Here is a 21,045-nt window from a genome sequence, read left to right as displayed (position 1 = left end):
ACGTTACACCTGCATTTACTGTCTATATGTATCCCCCTTTATAGCATACCACTTACAAAGACTTCTCATACTCTTACGTTTACACTTACAACTTACGCTCACACTTAGAACTAATGCTTACACTTACACCTTACGCTTACGTTCAGGATTCCCCCACACAGTGAGCAAGATGTTTACATACCAAAAAACTTAAGTTTTTATAACCACCCCAACATGACAAGCAATCAGCGAAGGTGCAGTGAAATAACTACCAAATGCAATAACTCCCAACAAAAAAATTAAATAACTCCCAAACATTTTCCATACAAATTGGGACTTATTTCATTATGAAATAGCTCCCAATTCATTGGGACTTATTTCATATTTTTTGCTGGTAATTATTTCATAATGAAATAACTCCCAAATGAAATAATCCCCAATAATATTTCTTTGGGAGTTATTTCATAATTTTTTGAGATTGGGAGTTATTTCATTTTTATTGGGACTTACTTCATTGTTTGTAATTCAGGCATTGGGAGTTATTTAATTTTTGTTGGGAGTTATTTCATATTTTATCAAACTTTGACGTTCTTCTAACAGTTCTATGGGTCGGCTATACATTAAGGGACCAATTAGTTTTATTCGTAAACCAAATTGGTTTAAACTTTGAAATTTTGCACATAGATTCTCAGGGAGTTCCCCAACGAGAATCAGTAAGTACTTTTTAATTGTTATTAACAATTTACTAGTAATAAGTAGTTAAAGTTACCATGGTATAATTATCACTTTTTATCTACATACGAACACTTTCATAAGTACACTTTATAATGTTTATAAAACCACAATCAACTATTTTTGTTTAAATTTGCGTATTATTGTAAAATTTAATGATTTATTTGTTTACCTTCCGCGAACACAAGCATACAGCCATTTTATCTAATTCACTGCTTGCTTGGTGGCCCCAGATGCTTTAAATTGTTCCAACGAGGAAAATGGACCTTTTTCATTCAACTCGATTTATTTATTTTACAAAAAAATAGAAAATTTGGAATAAAAAATCGCGCGATGCACAATAATTCTGCGTAGAACACCTTTCTGCATAAGCGGCCTTCGGCCGCGCTTATAAAAAATAACCCTGGGCTACGCCATGCCAAGTCCGGGGTGTGGTATAACCGTGGGCGTACTACGCAGAAGGACATCACCGTGGCGGTAGCCACGGTTATACCATACACCCGGACTTGGCATGGCGTATCCCAGGGTTATGTTTTATAAGCGCGCCCGAAAGCCACCTATGCAGAAAGGTGTTCTACGCAGACTTGTTCCTTTTATTTTTTACTTTTAATAAATTATGTTAATTTCATAAAAAAAATGCGATTTTTTAAAATAAATTACATTTACTTCGACGACACTATTCAAGTTTTCTTGTAATTGTAACTTTTACATATGTACATAATAGTTTGCTGTATGTTTCAAATCTCATTGTAACGGATTATATAGTATAAAGATACCATTTAAAATTTTGATTTGGGATTTATTTCTTTTTTTTTGGGACTTATTTCATTTGGGAGTTATTTCATTTTTTTTTTTGGGACTTGTGGTTTCATTATGAAATAACTGGCAAATATTGGGAGTTATTTCGTTTCCTTCTTTGGGAGTTATTTCATTTATTAAAGTTGGGAGTTATTTCATTTTTATTGGGACTTATTTCATTGGGAGTTATTTCATGGGAGTTATTTCATGGGAGTTATTTCATTTGGGAGTTATTTCACTGCACCACCAGCGAAGTGTATGAATACGACTATTATGAAATTTTTTGATTGCTACTAAATTGTTACTCATACGTCATGGGGTGCCGGCTGCAAGTACCCTGCAAAAATCGCGAGTACTCCATGCATGCATGTATGGAGTACTCGCTATGGACCAAGCGAGTGCTCCAAAATTAACCACAATTCATACAAAAAATATGGTCCAATTAACATTGCGATGTCCTAGGACTGGACCATATACTCCAGCTCCGCATTACATCAGAGTAATCCATGGAGTACCCACAGTCCAATAAACATCGTGTGGTGATTACAATCGTTAAAAACGAGCAATGATCGGCTTACAATATGTTCGTGTAGAAACATGAGTTGGTCCATTGCTGCATTACAGTGGAGAATAATGGTAAGAACCACAATGGACCACATGATCCAACGATTTTTGCAGGGTAGTTGATCATATCCCTGCAAAAATCTTTGGATCATCTGGTCCACTGGAGTACTTACCATTATACTCCACTGTAATGCAGCAATGGACCAAATCATGTTTCAACACGAACATATTGTTAGCCGATCATTGCTCGTTTTTAACGATTGTAATCACTACACGATGTTTATAGGACTGCGGGTACTCCATGGATTACTCTGATGTAATGCGGAGCTGGAGTATATGGTCCCGTCCTAGGACATCACAATGTTAATTGGACCATATTTTTTGTATGAATTGTGGTTAATTTTGGAGCACTCGCTTGGTCCATAGCGAGTACTCCATACATGCATGCATGGAGTACTCGCGATTTTTGCAGGGTAATTGCACTAATGCGCGCAATGAGTTATTTGACTAATGATGGATTTGTATACATTAGGTCGGGTCAAATTGTATGGGGAAAAAAACTGCAGTTTCGGAATCTATGTGTCATACTGAGTAATATTGTCCATGGGACAATAGGTCTTAAATGAATTTCGAGCCTCCCTAATTTTGTTAGAAAATATTTTTTTTTTAGAAATTTTTATTATTATTTTTGTTAGAAAATATTTTGGGCTATTTAAAAATTGAATTTGCAATATGGAAAAATATTCGTCGATGTTTGCAACAAATTCGTCGATTTTCCCCAAAAAGAAGCGTTAAAATGCGAAAAATAGTAGGAAAGCACCCTATAGCGACGAATATTTTACTTTTCCATATTGCAAATTCAACTTTTAAATAGCCCAAAATAGTTTCAAACAAAAATAAAAATAAAAATTTCCAAAAAAATATTTTCTAACAAAATTAGGGAGGCTCGAAATTCATTTCAGACCTATGGTCCCATGGGCAATATTACACAGTATGACCCATAGATTCAGAAACTGGATGTGCCTTTTCAACAATATATTTGACCCACTAACATACATACATATATATATGTATTATATTTGCGTAAATTTCATTCTTTCTTAAAATTTTTCGCAGCTAAACTTAATCACATAGTTATTTAATTTTTTCTTCTCATTCCAGTTTCAGCTAATTACTCCACTTTATAATCGCGCATACGTTTGTCATTTTGATTGCCCGCCCGACCGCCCGCTAGCCTGCCTACAATAACATAAGTACTATATGAGAAAACTAAAAACGAAAACAAACAAGCAAATGTTATAAATAGTAGTAGTCAAATATTATAACTAATCAGCCAACAACAACAACAATCAACTTAGAAGCGTTCCAATCAATTCAATTCATCTATTCATAGCAAAACAAAACAAAAAAATTGCACAATACGCTCGAGTGTCGACTTTCGTCGTCAATTCGCTCAGGCTGTTCATAGATATACATACGTAAGTGTGTACATATGCATGTTTGTACGTATAAAATACGTAATTTGTATAGTTGCAAATAGCATCCGTACTTGCGCCACCTTTCGCACAGCTGTGTACACGCCATTTTGTGTGTAGGTCCGGCTTTTGCTATCATTAGCCAGCTTATTTATAAATAGCTCATTGTTTTAACGTGTCATGGCAATATGGATAACGAGCAGCCACATCAGGAATTAGTTAAGTGCGTTCTGGTCGGTGATACTGCCGTGGGGAAGACGCGCTTAATATGCGCACGCGCATGCAATAAACATGTCTCACTTTCACAGCTGCTTTCGACACATGTGCCAACAGTGTGGGCTATTGATCAGTATCGGATTTATAAGGATGTAAGTGTTTGAACTCTTAGTTAATAATTTATATGTGTTTTTAAAAAATTGGTGACTGTTTAAGAGGTGAGTCGCATGTTAGATAGAGATTGCATTTAACGTTTAACCGGAAAAAGCATTTCGGTGTATAGCAGATAACAAAGGATTCCTAAGAAAAGAAAAGAGCTTTATCGCTAAGCTATGTCTATTTTTGAATTTGTTCGATCTTTCGCAGTTAGGGGATACGAGATATTAATCCCTGAGAGGGAACAGTGGGTGAATGACCCTGATTGGTCCACTAACAGCATTCAGATCTACACCGATGGAACTAAACTGGATAATAGGGTCGGAGGGGGTGTCTATTCGGAACGATTGGACATACAAATATCGTTTCGCCATCCGGATCACTGTAGCGTATTTCAGGCCGAGCTTGCGGCCATACAAGACGCCGTGGACTGCCTTAGGCAGAGGTATTTCGAATTTTCGAAGTCAGCTGTTTTGTCAATTGAAATTTCGTTGCGCATTTCTTATTTTGTTTAAAAAATTTAAAAGTTTAATAATTGTTGCGAATTTGTTTCAAATTAAGAAATAAGGTATAAACAATGCACATTATTGCATTTCATGTGGTATTCATTGAAATGAGTAATGAATTGGTGCCACAGCAACATCAACAGAGAAGCATAAGAAGAAGAAGGCGGCGGGATAACACAAATCCGCCGGAGTTGCCTGCTTTCATTCTGCAAAGCAATTTTCTGGCGGCCAAGTCGAGTTGAGTTCGCCTTTCGCCATATGCCAAAATCTATTTAAGCCTTCTTAAAAAATCTTTGCGCAATTTCTGGATGGCTGCGTCAAATATACGAAGAGATCTTGCGTTGCTTATGATATACTTTTCGACTTAAAATAAAGAATATTGTGGTTTTTGTTGTTGTATTAACAGTGAGAATATTGTGGTAGAATGTAAATACATATTTTAGCACAAATTTGTACAAATAAGTGTTCTTTCTTAAAAGAACCAATGTACTTTAACTATTTTGATGCATTCCCTTTAATTTAACTAGTGAAAAAACTCCTTGAAATGGCAGAGAAATCTCCCTCTCCCTCACATTCATAATACCTACTTTTCTCCCATAACCGGTTTCCGCTTTTTCGAACATTGTTCAGAATAGGAGGAAAGGGTGAAGTGAAAAAACTTACAAGGAATTTTTATTTAGAATACGAGGAATGGGAGAAGGGAAAAAACTCGCACAAAATTTTCGTTTAGAATTGGGCTGATTTTCTCAGACAGTCAAGCAGCATGAAAGCCCTTGACTCTGTCAGAACTAATTCTGAAACTGTAGTAGGCTGTCGCAGATCACTTAATGTGATTGCTGAACAGTTTACTCTGCATCTGGTATGGGTTCCGGGACATAAGGGCAAACCAGGTAATGAGATGGCGGATGAGCTTGCGAGAAAGGGTACCTCTCTTCCACTTTCGCCATCCTGGAAGAGGTTGGGCATGCCGCTCTCCACCTGCAAGCTCAAGATAATGGAGGCTCTACTGGTGGAAGCGGGAGCCAGGTGGAAGCATCATGATGCCACACGGCAAAACTCAGATGGCCGGAATGGAATGAGAAGAGATCGCGAGAGCTTATCACCCTTCGTAAGAGGGATCTTTCCTTAGTTGTAGGCCTTCTCACTGGTCATGTTTGTGATGGACCGCATGCGAAAAGGATTGGCGCTTCATTTAATGATTATTGCAGAAGCTGCGGCAACGAAGAAGAGCCTGAAATTGTTAGGCATCTACTCTGTGAATGTCCAGCGCTCGGTAGAAGAAGGCACCGTTTTATGGGCAAGATGTTTCTCGTAGATCTGACTGATATAGCTTAGGTCAATACACGACGCTTAGTTAGCTTCACAAACTCAACGAAGTGGTTTGATTAGGAGAGTAGGAACAAATCCGTGTGGTTTCACAATGGGCCTATAAAGGCCTAAGTGTGCCGCTCCGATGTGAACGGCAGCCACTTGATTTAAATTTTAAAAATTCTCTCAGCATCACTAAGATAACTGCCCTCGTCGTATCAATCAATTATCCTCAATTTGTTTCTCCTAAAAGCTATGGAAAAAACTTTGGAACAGCGTTTCAGGGAGATCAATCTAACAAACTTTCTCTATGTAGGAGTCAATTTGCCGTCCTCGCAGACGGCTATTCACAGTCTAACATAAAAAATTTAAGAGGTCTTATAGTCTAAAAATATAGTCCTCTGCGCTTTTTTGACATATCTAAGCTTTCGATAACAGGACACAGTACGCTGTCAAACAAGCTATGATTGTCAAAAATATAAGCCCAATGATCATTCGCTGGATGCCATACTTGCCAAAGGGAAGAAAAATCAGTATTGAGCTGGAAGACACAACTGAGTAAATTTTGGCCACTAACGGATGCCATTTAAGGGGGTGTACTATCTAATCTCTTGTGGACCCTAGCATTACTTCACCTCATACAATTATTGAAATCCAATGGATTTGATACACAACGGAATGCATTACAGGGATGCACGAGGAAATAATATCTAATCGTCTGTAACAAGCCCTGCGCATGAAAGAAAAATGAAGTGGTACCAAAGGATGATAGACAATCCTTTTAATTCTAACAAAGCTATCCTTTTTTTCGAAGAAGAAAACTTTCCATGCCAGAACAATCCCTGCTTGGCACCAACATCGGGTTTTTAATAGCAGCAAAATACCTAAGGATTACACTGGACATAACCCGCACGTTGAATTCTCATCTAGATCTTTCCTTAAACAAAGCAACAAGAGCTTTCTTGATCTGATTCCATAGAAGAACATGGCAGCTATCTTCCAGTGGACATTTAGTACTGCTTTAAGGCCAGTAGTTTTCTTAGTTTGGTGGCCGAAGACTTCGCAAAGCACAGCAATACCAAAATTAGGCAAGATACATCGGCTACCTGTTGTTGGCATTACGGGGGCGACTTCAAAATATCTCTGACATAAGAACGGAAGCATGATAGGGCATATGAAAGTAGTAAGCAAATTCAAAGGAAATCCCCTACGTTCGGAATCTCACGGAGTCCATTGTAGACAGAACTCTTTGAAAAACCTAACCCTGACTCAATGGTCTGGGGCACGGATGGGTCAAAGTTTGATGATGGAAAAACGGGAGCTGGCATATATTAGCCGAACTACAAGAAATCGATGCCATTGAGATGCTACCCCACTATTTTTCAGGCAGAAATCCATACATTAGAAGTTTTGCAGTACAGATGAGAAGAGGCTCATGCTCATGGAGTATCTTCATTACGTCAGACAGCCCAGCAGCCTTACGTGCCTTGCAGTGTTACACAATTACTTCTAGGCTTGTGGATGAATGCATTGGAGTCCTTAATGATCTGAGAGCTAAAAATAAAGGTTTTGTTAGGATAAGTTCACGGGCATCAGGTACAAGAAGATAATGAACAGGCAGATACCCTAGGCAAGTGTGGTACTTTAGCACCAATCTAAGGTCCAGAGCGCTTCTATGGACTCACAAAGGCACACACTAGGGAAACCATAAGTACCTGGGAAACAAGCAGTTCAGACAACAGTGAATTCAATGTCCAGGGCTAAGACGGGCCAAATTGTTAATACTCCCAGCAACGAGAGGATCAGCTAAACTCGTCAATCTAATCAGAGAAGACCTACAAATTCTCACTGGGTACAATACGGCGATATCACCTTAGTTGGTTAAATCTATGCGACACATAAATCTCTCGCTTTTGTTGGCTCGAGGGCGAAACGCCGGTTCACATTCTCTGCGAATGCGTCGCTCTGGTAAGGTAAAGACGCTCCCATCTAGGTGGGGTGAGTCTTAATCCCTTGGTCATATGAAGTCAAGAGCGTGAAGAGGTACTTAAATACATTAAAAGCCTCCACATACAGTAATAGGCTGAAAGCACAAGCACAATAGATCTAAATAAAGCCTTATATCCCTGCCTGGAATATACCAGCTGAGCTTGGAAGACGGATGTATTTCGCAAGTTTTAGCTATTGGCAGAAAACATTAGTACCAACACCGCAGGTCAGTTCGGGACCCATCAGTATCGAGTGCGGTTACGCCCTCTTTATATACTTTTTCGGCTGACCAATCGGTTCATGAAGAAACCCTCACCCAGAAATTCTTGTCAAACTTCAATGTGGGTGATAAGTAATCTGTTACATCCACGCTGGAAGCATTCATAAGATATCGTTGTGGCCAGTTATTCGTTTCAGCTTCCAGACTCCCTTAGCCTGATTGCTTAGCTAACAGCTGTCAGGCTTATATAAAAATTGAAGTATTTTGAATCTTTTGCTGAAGAGTATTAGTTTTTGTCTTCTAGTCTTGCTTGGGTTGATATTAAAAATAATCCGAAGTAATAATAAACAAGTAGAAAAGAAAAAAATTAAAAAAAACATTGCAAATATTTCTCTTAACAAAAATCATAAGGAAAAACAATTTTCTAAAACATTATTTCATTTTTTAGGTACTTGAACGTTCTTGGGAGGTTGTGGATGGTGTAAATGTGTCGTTGCGCCTCTGGGATACGTTTGGTGATCATGACAAAGATCGCAGATTTGCTTATGGACGGTAAATTTTGAGTTGCCAGAAACAAATTCGTTCGTCAAGTGTACCGTACATATTTACTTTTAACAAATATTCTAGATGGAAATACTTTTCATGATTCTCAAAAATTTATAAAATTGTAGACGTAGTAATATTCGATTTATTTTCGATGTTAGGTAGTTCCTATTTTACTTGTTTTTGATCAGTATATTTTTTTCACCAAGATCACGGTTTAACTTCGAAAATTATATCCAATTTCAAAAGTTTTCACCTGTTTGAATTTTTCGAGGGTTTACATATTTTTAATTACTAATCAGACAATCAGTTTTTGGTAATTTTTAATTTCGAAAATAAGTTGGCATAATTTTTTTACTTCGAAAAAGTTTGACCTCTTTGAATTTTCGAAGATTTATATATTTTAAATTAACTGAGCATACAGCCATTTTTTGCTAATTCCTAATTTCGAAAATATGTTGGAAGATTTTTTAACTTCGAAAAAAGTTTTACTCTTTTAAATTTTTCAAAGATTTATGTTTTAAATTTACTAGGCGGATAATCATTTTTTGCCAATGTTTTTGCCAATTGCGAAAATAAGTTGGTAACATTTTCTAACTTCGAAAAAAGTTTTTGATTTAACTTCGAATTATCTTTGTTTTTTTTTTTTTAATTTTGAGACAGAATGTAACTTCCAAAAAACTTGAAATTGGAAAATTTTGCACTTCAATCTTCACTATGTGAACTAGAAAATAAATTGGTTTACTAATTTTTAAATTGCAGTTATATTATGAAGTTGTATTTAAATTTGTTATTATGAACTAAAATTCATTTCTCTGTTGTTGTTGTTTTTGTTGTTATAGCAGTGCAAAAAAATATAAACTTCGAAAATTTTTCGAAATTGGAATTATTTTCTAACTTAAATATTAAAAAGAAAGAAATGAATTGGGGTTGTCGTTATTCGAACAATTTTCTCATTAGACATCAACAACGAATGTTTTTTTTCGAAGAGAGAAAAAAAACAAACCAAAGTTTTTTTCTAGTTCAAAATAAAAAAAGAAATATAAACTTCGAAAATTTTTCGAAATTCGAATTATTTTCTAACTTAAATATTAAAAAGAAAGAAATTAATTGGGGTTGTCGTTATTCGAATAATTTTCTCATTAGACATAAATAACGAATGTTTTTTTCGAAGAGAGAGAAAAAAAATAAAACAGTTTTTTCTAGTTCAAAATAAAAAAGAAATATAAACTTCGAAAATTTTTCGAAATTGGAATTATTTTCTAACTTAAGTATTAAAAAGAAAGAAACGAATTGGGGTTGTTGGATAACGAGATGTTTTCGAAGTAGACTTTATTACTTTTTCTCTTCAAGCTTCGAAAATGTTTCGAAGATTAGTTTTGTTTTTTATTTTGAACTAGAAAACAACGTCGTAATGAGAAAATTATTCGAATTTCGAAATTTTTTCGAGTTGGTTTCTTTAATAATTCTCTGAACCATATACGAAGTAATTTATAGAGAGCTCAATATTTCCGTACACTTGCGAAATTTGAAAAAAAAAAATGTTTCGAATTTCTTAACAAACCCATTTTTTCTTTTCCTCCTTAAGATCCGATGTTGTATTACTATGCTTCTCAATAGCCAGCCCTATATCGTTACGCAATTGCAAAGCCATGTGGTATCCAGAGATACGACGTTTCTGTCCAGACGTACCCGTCATATTGGTCGGTTGTAAAAATGATCTGCGCTATATGTATCGTGATGAAACTTATCTATCGTACTTTGGCGAGCGCAGTACCTTCGTGCGGTAAATTTAATAGCTTTCTAAGAATTTCTATTAGTGTCGAGTTTTATTACTTACTTACTTAATTGGCGCTTAACCCTCTAAACGAGTTTTATTACAATTTTAATTTAATATTTTTCTTCAAAAACAGTGCGGCGCTCAAAAGTGACCTCGTTATGCCCGATGAGGCGCGTGCTGTAGCGAAAGAGTTAGGCGTTGCATATTACGAAACCAGCGTATTTACCTATTTCGGTGTAAATGAAGTATTCGAAAATGCTATACGTTCAGCATTGATTGCGCGACGTCAGCAACGTTTTTGGATGACAAATTTGAAAAAAGTTCAAAAACCCTTACTACAGGCACCATTCCGACCACCTAAACCGCCACCACCAGAAGTCACAGTGGTAGTGGGGAATTACAAACAAGATATGTATAGAATGCTTACAACACAAATCCATACAGATCTCATATTGGTGGCGGGCACAAGTAAATTCCAAGTGCATCGGTTTATGCTCGCAGCTGCGTCAAATGTTTTTTGTAGGCTATTAAATACAGAGCTAACGGATATGGGTGGAAGGAGTAGTAGTGAGTCTAGTATGGTGAGTTAATGATGTAATAATTAAATTTTTTTTTTGTCAAGTCATATTTGAAATCGACTAAAAACACATACTTACTTGCTTAGTTGGCGCTTAACCGTTTAAAAGATTATGGTCGTCCAACAAGGCGTGCCAGTTGCTCCTTCGCTGTGCTAACTGGCGCCGATCGGGAACACCTAACTAACTTTAACAGTTTTCAACCTGTTCATTCCAGCGCAGGGGGATGCCCTCCTCCTCTGCTTTCGTAGGAAGGTTCCTACGAAAATACTTTCTTAGCCGGAGCTTCATCTTTCATTCGCATAACGGTGCCTCGCCAGCGTAGCCGCTGTGCTTTGCTTCCCTAAACTATGTTGATGTTTGCGTGAAGCTCGTCTTAGTCTGTAAGGTTTCTAAACCATAGGCTGAATAAATAAATAAATTAATTAATTAATAAAATCTTCTTCGGTACTCGCCGTCACCGACGCGTAGCCGCCCGTTAAATCTTTCCAAGAACTTCACTCCCAGAGCCGCCTCATCTGACGTTGTTATTGTACCTTAAGTGACTTGTAGAGCAAGAGTGATTCATTGCTAGATTTCTAGACTGTTTGTGTTTGTGTTCGAAATTATGGCTGCCAACAGTGGCGTGGTTGCAAAGGAGCATTTGTGCTTACCCTTTGCTTTATGACAGAAGGTACTTCGTTATGTCCTCATTTAACGTTAAGTGCTTTAAAGATATGATTCCACTGCTCCTGCATTACGTCGGGTTGACTTGTGGTCTCAGAGAGCAGGTGTGAGAGTCCAGTTGCGAAATCATTGGCAATCTGGTGTCATTGCAGACTATTGGCGTCGAACTTTCCTTGTATTTTTTGCTTCTTGCATTTAGCTGCGCAGAGGTGGGCACTTTTTTGGCTACTAGATAGTGATCTGAGTCGATGTTAGGTCCTCTAATCGTGCACATATATAAAATACAGGAGGCATGCCATTTATCTATCGCAACGTGGTGGATCTGATTGCGTGTATTTCGATGGGCGGACAGCCATTTTGCTAAATGAATATGTTTATACAAGTACCTCGTGTTGTATATAACCATGTTTCGAGCACCGGAAAAGTCGATCAGCTCCGGTCTACTAGGAGAGCATTCATTGCGAAGCCTGAACCATCCGTCCGTGGAGCCAAAAACACCTTCTTTGTCCACCCTGGCGTTAAAGTCTTCAAGCACGAGACGCTCTTCCACCTCATCGTCTTTCTTCCCCGTCATGCACCACATGAATGATGTGTTAAAAAATTTCGCTTTTACTCGGAAAGCGGTGAGACGTTCGTCCACAGACGCGAACGTCAGTACTTGGCGACAAAGTCTCTTTCCCACTTCCACGAATCCAACACCGAAACTGCGCTTGTTGCCATGGCCACTCCTGTAAATGTCACATTTGTTGATGTTTTTCTTACCGTATTTTGTCCAACTCACTTCTTGGTTGGCGCTGATGTTAGCCTTTGCCTTCACGAGGACATCAAACAAGCGGGCATCAGCACCAAATCTATTAAGGGAGCGGACATTCCAGGTACATGCCCTCAAATAATGGTCCTTTAAAAGTGTGCGGTGACGTTGATCCATGACAGACCCACGCTTGCAGCCGCGCCTTATGGTTGTCAGACGCTGCTGATGAAATCCCCCAGCTAGTCATTAAACCCACTATGTCGGAATGGCCCAGTTAGGTTGTCGCCTTCTTACATTAAATTACCACAACACTGATGTTCAGTGGCTACTCAGAGGATACTTGGCCGCAAGCGACCGGCAGTAGTATGCTGCTTGAAACACATCCACTTCCGTGAACTTCATAAAAAACACATAACTAATAATTAAATCATTCTATTGTATATTTAAATTTAATCATATAAATTCGCTTTTAATTTAGGTGAGTTCCACATTTGGCGAAGCCACCACAGCGGATTTTAATGATGATACTGAATGCTTAATACGCCATGAATCGCACACACAAAGGTATCTATTTTCAATTGTTAAACATTTTTGATTTATATAGTAAATACTTACAAAGCTTATTTTCTTATTACAGAGTGTGGGACCAAATAAAGCGCCGTTCTAGTTATCAAGCGCTTCCATTAATTGAAACTAGAAAACCAACTGATCTCTATAAAGAACTACACCATCCATTATTCCATAATATACGTTTAGTTCAAATGGAAAACATTCGTGGAGTTAATGTATCACAAACTGTGGTTACACTAACAAAGATCATAACGCCACAAGCAATGCAACAGTGTTTGCAATTTATTTATACCGGCACAATCGAAAGAGAATATCACAATTTACAAGTACGTATAGAAAAGGTCTCTTAAGCTAGCCCAATCTTTCCAGCCCAATCAAAAACCGAGACAATAGCACAATATTTAATGCTATTGAATACGGGTTAATTAAATTTATTACACTTGTTTTTTTTTAAATATCGAGGGTTGGGCTACCCTAATTTTAAGCTAGTCCAACCCATATGCCCAATAAAAAAATTAAAACGTATTTAATTACAACATATTTAATACTAATTTAATATGGGTTCATTAAATTTATTACACTTGTTTTTTTTAAATATCGAGGATTGGGCTACCCTAATTTTAAGCTAGCCCAACCCATATGCACAATCAAAAAACGAAAACATATTTAATTACACCATATTTAATGCTAATTTAATACGGGTTAATTAAATTTATTACACTTGTTACACTTAAACTTAAGCTAGCCGAACCCTCAAAATTAAAAAAAAAAACAAATGTAATAAATTTAATGAACCCGTATTAAATTAGTATTAAATATGTTGTAATTAAATACGTTTTAATTTTTTGATTGGACATATGGGTTGAGCTAGCTTAAACTTAAGTTCCATGAGGACCTTCGGGTCGCCACGGGTAAGATGAAGTTGACAGGTTGGGGAAGCTAATTTAATTGAAAGCGCCTGGTCAATCGCTGCCATTCACTACGATGGTTCGTTTTTTACTATGGTTAGAATTGCTGTCAAATATGGTCATGCCAAGGCACTTTGCTATCGACGGGCACAAACCCAAACCAGGAGTCGCGCCAAACCATTGTAAAGGTTTACAAGTAGGATATGTAGCAGCACGCACATACACAGCCACGCTCACCAGATCAAAATGCTTGTTCTTGTTCGTTTTTTTTTGTGGATGCTATTTGGCACTGTTGTACTTCTTAGGTAAAAAAAGTTTAGTAGCTGCTAACGAAAACTGCGTAAACATTTAATTGTAAATTACAAAGAAATATCCTTATTTACTTTCAAACGAGCACTTAATTACAGCTCTCTTTAAAATCCATATATTTTGGACAATTTTAATTAACAAATTGTGATACTTTATTACCGGGGACAATTGCTAAAACACGACCAAAACAGTCGTGGGAGGTATTAATAGACGCACGCACATACACAGCCACGCTCACCTGAATGCTTGTTCTTGTTCGTTTTTTTTTTTTTGTGGATGCTATTTGGCACTGTTGTACTTCTTAGGACCAAAAAAAGTGTAGTAGCTGCTATCGAAAACTGCATAAAATTTTTATTGTAAAATTACAAAGAAATATCCTTATTTACTTTCAAACGAGCACTTAATTACAGCTCTCTTTAAAATCCATATATTTTGGACAATTTTAATTAACAAATTGTGATACTTTATTACCGGGGACGATTGCTAAAACACGACCAAAACAGTCGTGGGAGGTATTAATAGACGCGTTTTTGCCTCGCTTCCAATAATTGGAATACTTTTTTCTTTGGACTATTGATAACAGGACAAAACGCGTCTTTTCATCTCTCTTTCCGCATTTTTGGACGGGTTATTGCAGTCGACCTCGGTTTCAAACTGTTTTTCGCGGAGCACTTTTGAGCGGGTAGAAAAACTTAGCACCCGTGTTTGTAGTCTTAATGCTGGAATAACTACGCGTCCTCAGATACCCCAATTGAAGACTGTTGTATAATTTTCTGTAGGACCCATATAGGTGCAATTTACATTTTCATACTAAATTCGTTCAAAAAAATGTACCATCACAGCAACCCATAACTGATATTCCGCTCATTTTTTGTTTCCCTGCGTCGCTTTCCACGACAGCAACCCCGGTAATTTTGACACTTCGTTCAGTGTCAAACGCATGTTCCCCGCAGGTTCCACTGGGTTCCACGCTAGTTTGACACTGACCGAAGTGTCAAACTGCAGTGTGTTAGAAAGAGAAAGGAATTGTTTCCTTCTCATACATATCATACTTGTAAACCTGTACTATGCCCTGGCATTTTTCAAAAAAATATAGAAAATCATAATTTTTTTCTATTCTCATTTAAAGGATGTTAAGCAAGCTGCTGATTTCTTAGAACTGCCTCAACTAGCTTTATTGCTATCAAAGCCACAAAATCTTTTAGCCAGTTTAAACAAAGAAAGTAATCAACATGTTTGTCTTGTAAGTGAATTTGCTATACTTTGATATTAGTGTTTGACAAATATTCGTGTAACTGTGATTTTATCACAGCGATAAATTGCAGCGACATATTTGGAGATATCGCCGTAATCTACTGACTGTGGCAGCTTCTGTGTCTCGCTCGCTTACCAATAATCGCAATCATAGTTCTCATCACATTAATATTTAATTAGCTGCAACAATAGGAACCAATGAACCTGTGATTTGTGCTACTACTGAATAGTGAGTTATTTAATTAATTTTTACTTAGTCGCAGCACAAATCACACACCCATTAATTCGTTGTCGTAACTACCTAATAGTTCTGCTATAATGAGCGCTGTGATTGGGTCTATGATTCCGATATTTATTAAGCGTGATCGTAAACCGCGGTTAAAAGCAGTGCAGCCACAGTCACAAATAAAAATCTCGATGGCTGAAAAAGTCACAGTCACAAATCTTGTTGGGTATATCTCGAAAACATGTAATAATAAAATCTTTATCTAGAGCATCAAGGATAATATGGAAAAGTATTGCGTTGGCGATGGCTGCTTCAGTGATGTCACCTTCGAATTAGACGATGGTCAAATGAAGGCGCATCGTGCGCTTTTAATTGCACGCTGTGAAGTTATGCGCGCTATGTTAGCGGGTGATTTTCGTGAGGCGCATTCAAGTGTGGTGAGTCTGCGTGCTTATGAGTATGAGAATTTTCAAATAACACAACCTTAATGAATGTTTTTTCAACAGATTCTTTTTCCCGGCGTCACGATTTATACGTTTCACAAACTTTTGTGCTATTTGTACACAGATGAAATACCTCAAATATCTGCGGATAAATGTTTAAATCTTTTAGAATTGGCAAATCGTTTATGCTTGCCGCGTTTATTGAATTTAGTTGAATGTCGCGTGATAGAAGATTTGACAACCATTTCACAAAATGAAACAAATGAGACAGTAGATCATTGTCTAAAATTATTGGAGCCAGTTAAGGTAGGATATAAAATTAACTAAACCAATTTAATAATTAATTTAATTGCACTAATTTAGTTGCCAAAATGAATTCAATAAAAATTTAAATTAAATTAAATTAATTGTTAAAAGTTCGAACGAAATTTAACTAAATTACATTAAATGAAACTAAAATAAAATTAACTAAACCAATTTAATAATTAATTTGATTGCTCTAATTTAGTTGCCAAATGAATTCAATCAAAATTTAAATTAAATTAAATTAATTGATAAAAGTTCGAACGAAATTTAACTAAATTACATTAAATGAAACTAAAATAAATATTAAAAATAATCTGAATTCTGTGAAATAAATGAATTAATTGAAAAAAATTTAGTTAAATTACAAAAATTTATAAATCAACTAATATAATTATTTTAGCTCACTTTTATTGTAAATCAACCAATTACACGCAAACATATCCGCAGCACTTGAAAATACGAGTAGCGATGCGTATACGTAACCGTTTTTATACCCAGCTGTACTAGTACACTGGGTATTATAACTTCGATTGGATAACGGTTGGTTGTACAGGTATAAAGGAATCGAGATATAGACTTCCATATAACAAAATCATCAGTATCGAAAAAAAAAAAATTGATTGAGCCATGTCCATCCGTCCGTCCGTCTGTCCGTTAACACGATAACTTGAGTAAATATTAAGATATCTTCACCAAATTTGGTACACAAGCTTATCTAGACCCAAAATAGATTGGTATTGAAAATGAGCGAAATCGGACTATAACCACGCCCACTTTTTATATATATAACATTTTGGAAAACACAAAAAACCTGATTATTTATTAAATAATACACCTAGAATGTTGAAATTTGACGTGTTAACTGATATTGAGACTCTTTATAAAAATTTGAAACATTTTTTAAAACGGGCTCGCCACCGCCCACTTGTGATAAAATCAATTTTACAAATATTATTAATCATAAATCAAAAACCGTTAAACCTATCGTAACAAAATTCGGGAGAGAGGTTGTCTTTACTGTAAGGAATGCTTTGAACAAAAATTAACGAAATCGGTTAAGGACCACGCCCACTTTTATATAAAAGATTTTTTAAAGGGTCATGGACGAATAAAATAAGCTATATCTTTGCAAAAAAAAGCTTTATATCAATGATATTTCATTTCCCCAGTGGATTTATAACAATAAATAGGAATAACTTCAAATTTTTAAAAATGGGCGTCGCACTGCCCCTTTTATGACTAAGCAATTTTCTATGTCTCGGGAGCCATAACTCGAAAAAAAATTAGTTCAGAATAGAACCATATGGATATGTATTATTGCCCTGGCTTGTAACACCATTAAGCACAGAAGCACCGAACTTAGACTTCCTTACTTTTTTGATATATAAACAAAAATGAAAAAAAGAAAACAACATAAAATAGATTAAAGTAAATTAAATAAAATAAATTAAAACCAAAATAAAATACAAAATTTTTATAAAACTAAATTTAAGTGAATTGATTTAAATTAAATTAAATTGAAATAAAAATACAATAAACTAAATTGATTTAAATTAAAGTAAAGTAAATTAAATCAAATTAAATTTAATTATATTAAAGTAAAGTAAATTAAATTAAAGTAAATTAAATTAAATTAAACTAAATTGAAGTAAAGTAAATTAAATTAAAGTAAATTAAACTAAATTAAATTAAGTTAAATTAAATAAGATTAAATTAAATCAATGTTTAACCTATGAGTAATCCGTTTGTTATCGCAAACTTTCGGATTTGTCATCGAAAAATTACCGATTTCTTATCAGTATGTTATCTATTTATTATCGGATTGTTACCGGTTTTTTATCGAAGTGTTACCGAAAATTTACAATTTGTAATCAAAAAGTTTTCGACTACTTACCAGAAAGTTATCGATATGTTATAAAAAAGATATCAATTTGATTTAGGAAACGTATAGATTTTTTATCTGAGTATTACTAATTTGTTATCGGCGTGTTATGGAAAAGTTATACATTTTTTATCGGAGTGTTACCAGTTTATTACCATGCATGCAGGCATGTTATCGATTTGTTAACGGCTTGTTATGTATTAGATACCGGCAAAACTTTAATATAAAATCGAAGACAAATGTGTAACACTTCTGTGAAAAGTCAATAAGAAACCAATAACAAGCCGATGCCTCGGCAATAAAAAGTCGATTACAAACCGATAATTCGACGATAATTATTCGTTATCGGTAAAAAGCCGATTATAAAAGCTATGGGTTGTTACCAATACAAAACCGAAGTAGCTATTCATGAAAAGCCCGAAATCATTTGCTTCTAGTAAAGTTACCTCTGTTGTGGGCTAACTTCAAACCCTGGGTGAGCTCTAGTTAACTTAAAAACTAATTCTAGTTAACTTAAAAACTAATAAAAAAAACTTTATGAGTCTCACGCCTTTTTTTCAATTTAAAACTCATTGTGATTAAAAATAATATAATTGATTCGATTAATAAAATTGAGTAAAAGCCACATTACCAATATAGACGCTAATCATGTATATTATTTCTAATTGCTCTTTTCATGTACGGGTCCCTTTTTCGCTCTTATTTGGAATGCAAATCTATAAATAAAGTTTTTGTTGTAAAGATGGAGATTGGGCTATTAGCGAGCTTTGGGGAATTTTGGTCGTAGTGCTTTTGTTTAGCTACATTTTATTAAAATAATTTGTTAAAAATAAACGATTGTGAGCACACAAAGAAATCTATTTGTACTATGGCACTATTGTGAATATTTGCACTGCAATACCGGCAGTCGCTGCCATTTTAATTGATTGATAGAACAGCGGATTTCTGTTGATATTTGATAAGAGACTTTTATATTGGTTGCGCAAGATGCGCACGGGTCCGGCTCGTAAAATATAATTAAATTAAACAAAATTAAATAAAATATGCCGCAAAAAAAATTTTTTTAATTTACCTTCTTTTTCTCTCCTCTCTAGCTTCACAATGCTCATCAACTTGCCGAGTGGTGTATGAGTTATCTATGTGTCAATTACAATATTATTTGTAAATTTTCACTTAAAGGCCTAAAATCTCTACATTCGGATAATCAAGAGTATTTGCGCGAACATCGTTGGCCGCCCGTCTGGTATTTAAAGGATTTTGATTATTATCAGCGATGCGTTAGAGAACAGAACAAAGAGCTTAAAAGTTCCAGACGCGATTCACGCGACGATGAAGGTTGTCTATGTTTTACAGGTGGTAAGTATAAAAGTAGTGTTGTTGTTGTTGCTAACAATGATATCTGACTGAGCAGCCAAAGAAGAAAAAAACCAAAGAAATACTTACTAGAAATTGACTGATGATGCTACAACAGCGTAAGCAAGGTGATGTGTGTCATGTAGAAAATGCACTACGTAACTGTGTTAAATACTGAAAAGTGTTATTTTTTTATTGTACATATTAATACAATATTGCATTTAGCTTGGGTTTGTATTTTTCCAAACACTCAATCATTAAAGCGCCAAGACACAAATGATTTTGTAAAACCGTGTCACGAATATAAAAATAGTTATTACATTGCCTGCTATACATAAATACACAATTTAGTATATATCATTTTGCTAGATACTCATTGCTTGAATTGCTAAAAATATTAAGTAAATTTGATGACTTCATCTCCCTTTTGATTATACAATTGGCTAGCATGATCTGCAGATCGTTCTCACAACTCTCTTAAATCAAGGAATTCTTTACTTGATGTCCTGTGCTAAAATACTAAGGAGCCCCCCCACCCCCGCCTCTTTTCAGAGCAGTACGAGGTTATTTCTCGGATTTTGAAAGTATCTTTTGACAGAAATAACATCTTTAATTTCCGCTTTCGGATTCGTGGCCCTAGGTCCAAAGTGCATTTTTGGACACCTCTCCTGGACGAGTTTTAGTAGTTGAGAGCTACAGTCAAGAATTACCGAAAAGCTTCTCATCGAAAATTCATCTAAAATATGTAGATCACATCGCGCCAATTTGTAGAAAAATTTAAAAAGTAGCACATCGCAAAGCTAGACCTAAATCGCTTCGGAGGTGTATCGCGACAAATGCATTTTTTTTATATTCTTAAACCTCTGATGCCAGATAAACTCTGTTAATTACGCACAGAAATTTAAAAAAAAACAAGTAAGGAAGGCTAAGTTCGGGTGTAACCGAACATTACATACTCAGCTGAGAGCTTTGGAGACAAAATAAGGGGAAATCACCATGTACGAAAATGAACCTAGGGTAACCCTGGAATGTGTTTGTATGACATGGGTATCAAATGGAAGGTATTAAAGAGTATTTTAAAAGGGAGTGAGCCATAGTTCTATGGATGGACGCCATTTCGGGATATCGCCATAAAGGTGGACCAGGGATAACTCTAGAATGTGCTTGTACGATATGGGAATCAAATGAAAAGCGTTAATGAGTATTTTAAAAGGTAGTGGGCCTTAGTTCTATAGATGGACGCCATTTCAAGATATCGCCATAAAGGTTGACCAGGGGTGACTCTAGAATGTGTTTGTACGATATGGGTATCAAATGAAAAGTGTTAATATTTAAAATGATTTTGGAGCTTTTAGGCCGGTTTAATTAAATAAAACAAGTTTATTTTTTTTATTTCCGACGCGTTTCGACACATTTTCGTGTCTTCCTCAGGAAATATATTTATTAAATACGAAAAACATATATGTTTCAAATACAATAATTGGTATTAATGTTCAATATTAAATCACTTACATTGTTTAAACCAGTGGTTTTTGT

The 21,045-nt window shown here is 35.6% G+C and overlaps 1 protein-coding gene across 5 annotated transcripts in view; it reads left to right on the top strand.

The window, feature by feature from the left end:
* The window catches only part of RhoBTB (Rho-related BTB domain containing), an 85,393-nt gene that overhangs the window by 42,180 nt on the left and 22,168 nt on the right, over positions 1–21,045 (top strand). For 4 of the 5 annotated variants that reach the window (XR_010953518.1, XR_010953517.1, XM_067787861.1 and 1 more), the window contains exons 2-11: positions 3,235–3,916; positions 8,392–8,495; positions 10,075–10,272; positions 10,400–10,847; positions 12,737–12,822; positions 12,896–13,154; positions 15,175–15,288; positions 15,792–15,962; positions 16,032–16,274; positions 19,251–19,512. Coding sequence is in view for 3 of the 5 variants with exons in the window: in XM_067787861.1 (XP_067643962.1) it covers positions 3,737–3,916; positions 8,392–8,495; positions 10,075–10,272; positions 10,400–10,847; positions 12,737–12,822; positions 12,896–13,154; positions 15,175–15,288; positions 15,792–15,962; positions 16,032–16,274; positions 19,251–19,512 (2,065 nt within the window). In the remaining 2 variants the exon portion in view is untranslated. The remainder of the gene's footprint in view (positions 1–3,234; positions 3,917–8,391; positions 8,496–10,074; positions 10,273–10,399; positions 10,848–12,736; positions 12,823–12,895; positions 13,155–15,174; positions 15,289–15,791; positions 15,963–16,031; positions 16,275–19,250; positions 19,513–21,045) is intronic. The other variant, XM_067787862.1, reaches the window with a different exon arrangement.

The sequence above is a fragment of the Eurosta solidaginis genome, chromosome 5 (assembly GCF_040869045.1).
Source record: "Eurosta solidaginis isolate ZX-2024a chromosome 5, ASM4086904v1, whole genome shotgun sequence".
Classification (NCBI taxonomy): domain Eukaryota; kingdom Metazoa; phylum Arthropoda; class Insecta; order Diptera; family Tephritidae; genus Eurosta; species Eurosta solidaginis.
The sequence above is the reverse complement of the archived record's forward strand: the minus strand, read 5'-3'. Positions and strand labels throughout refer to the sequence as shown.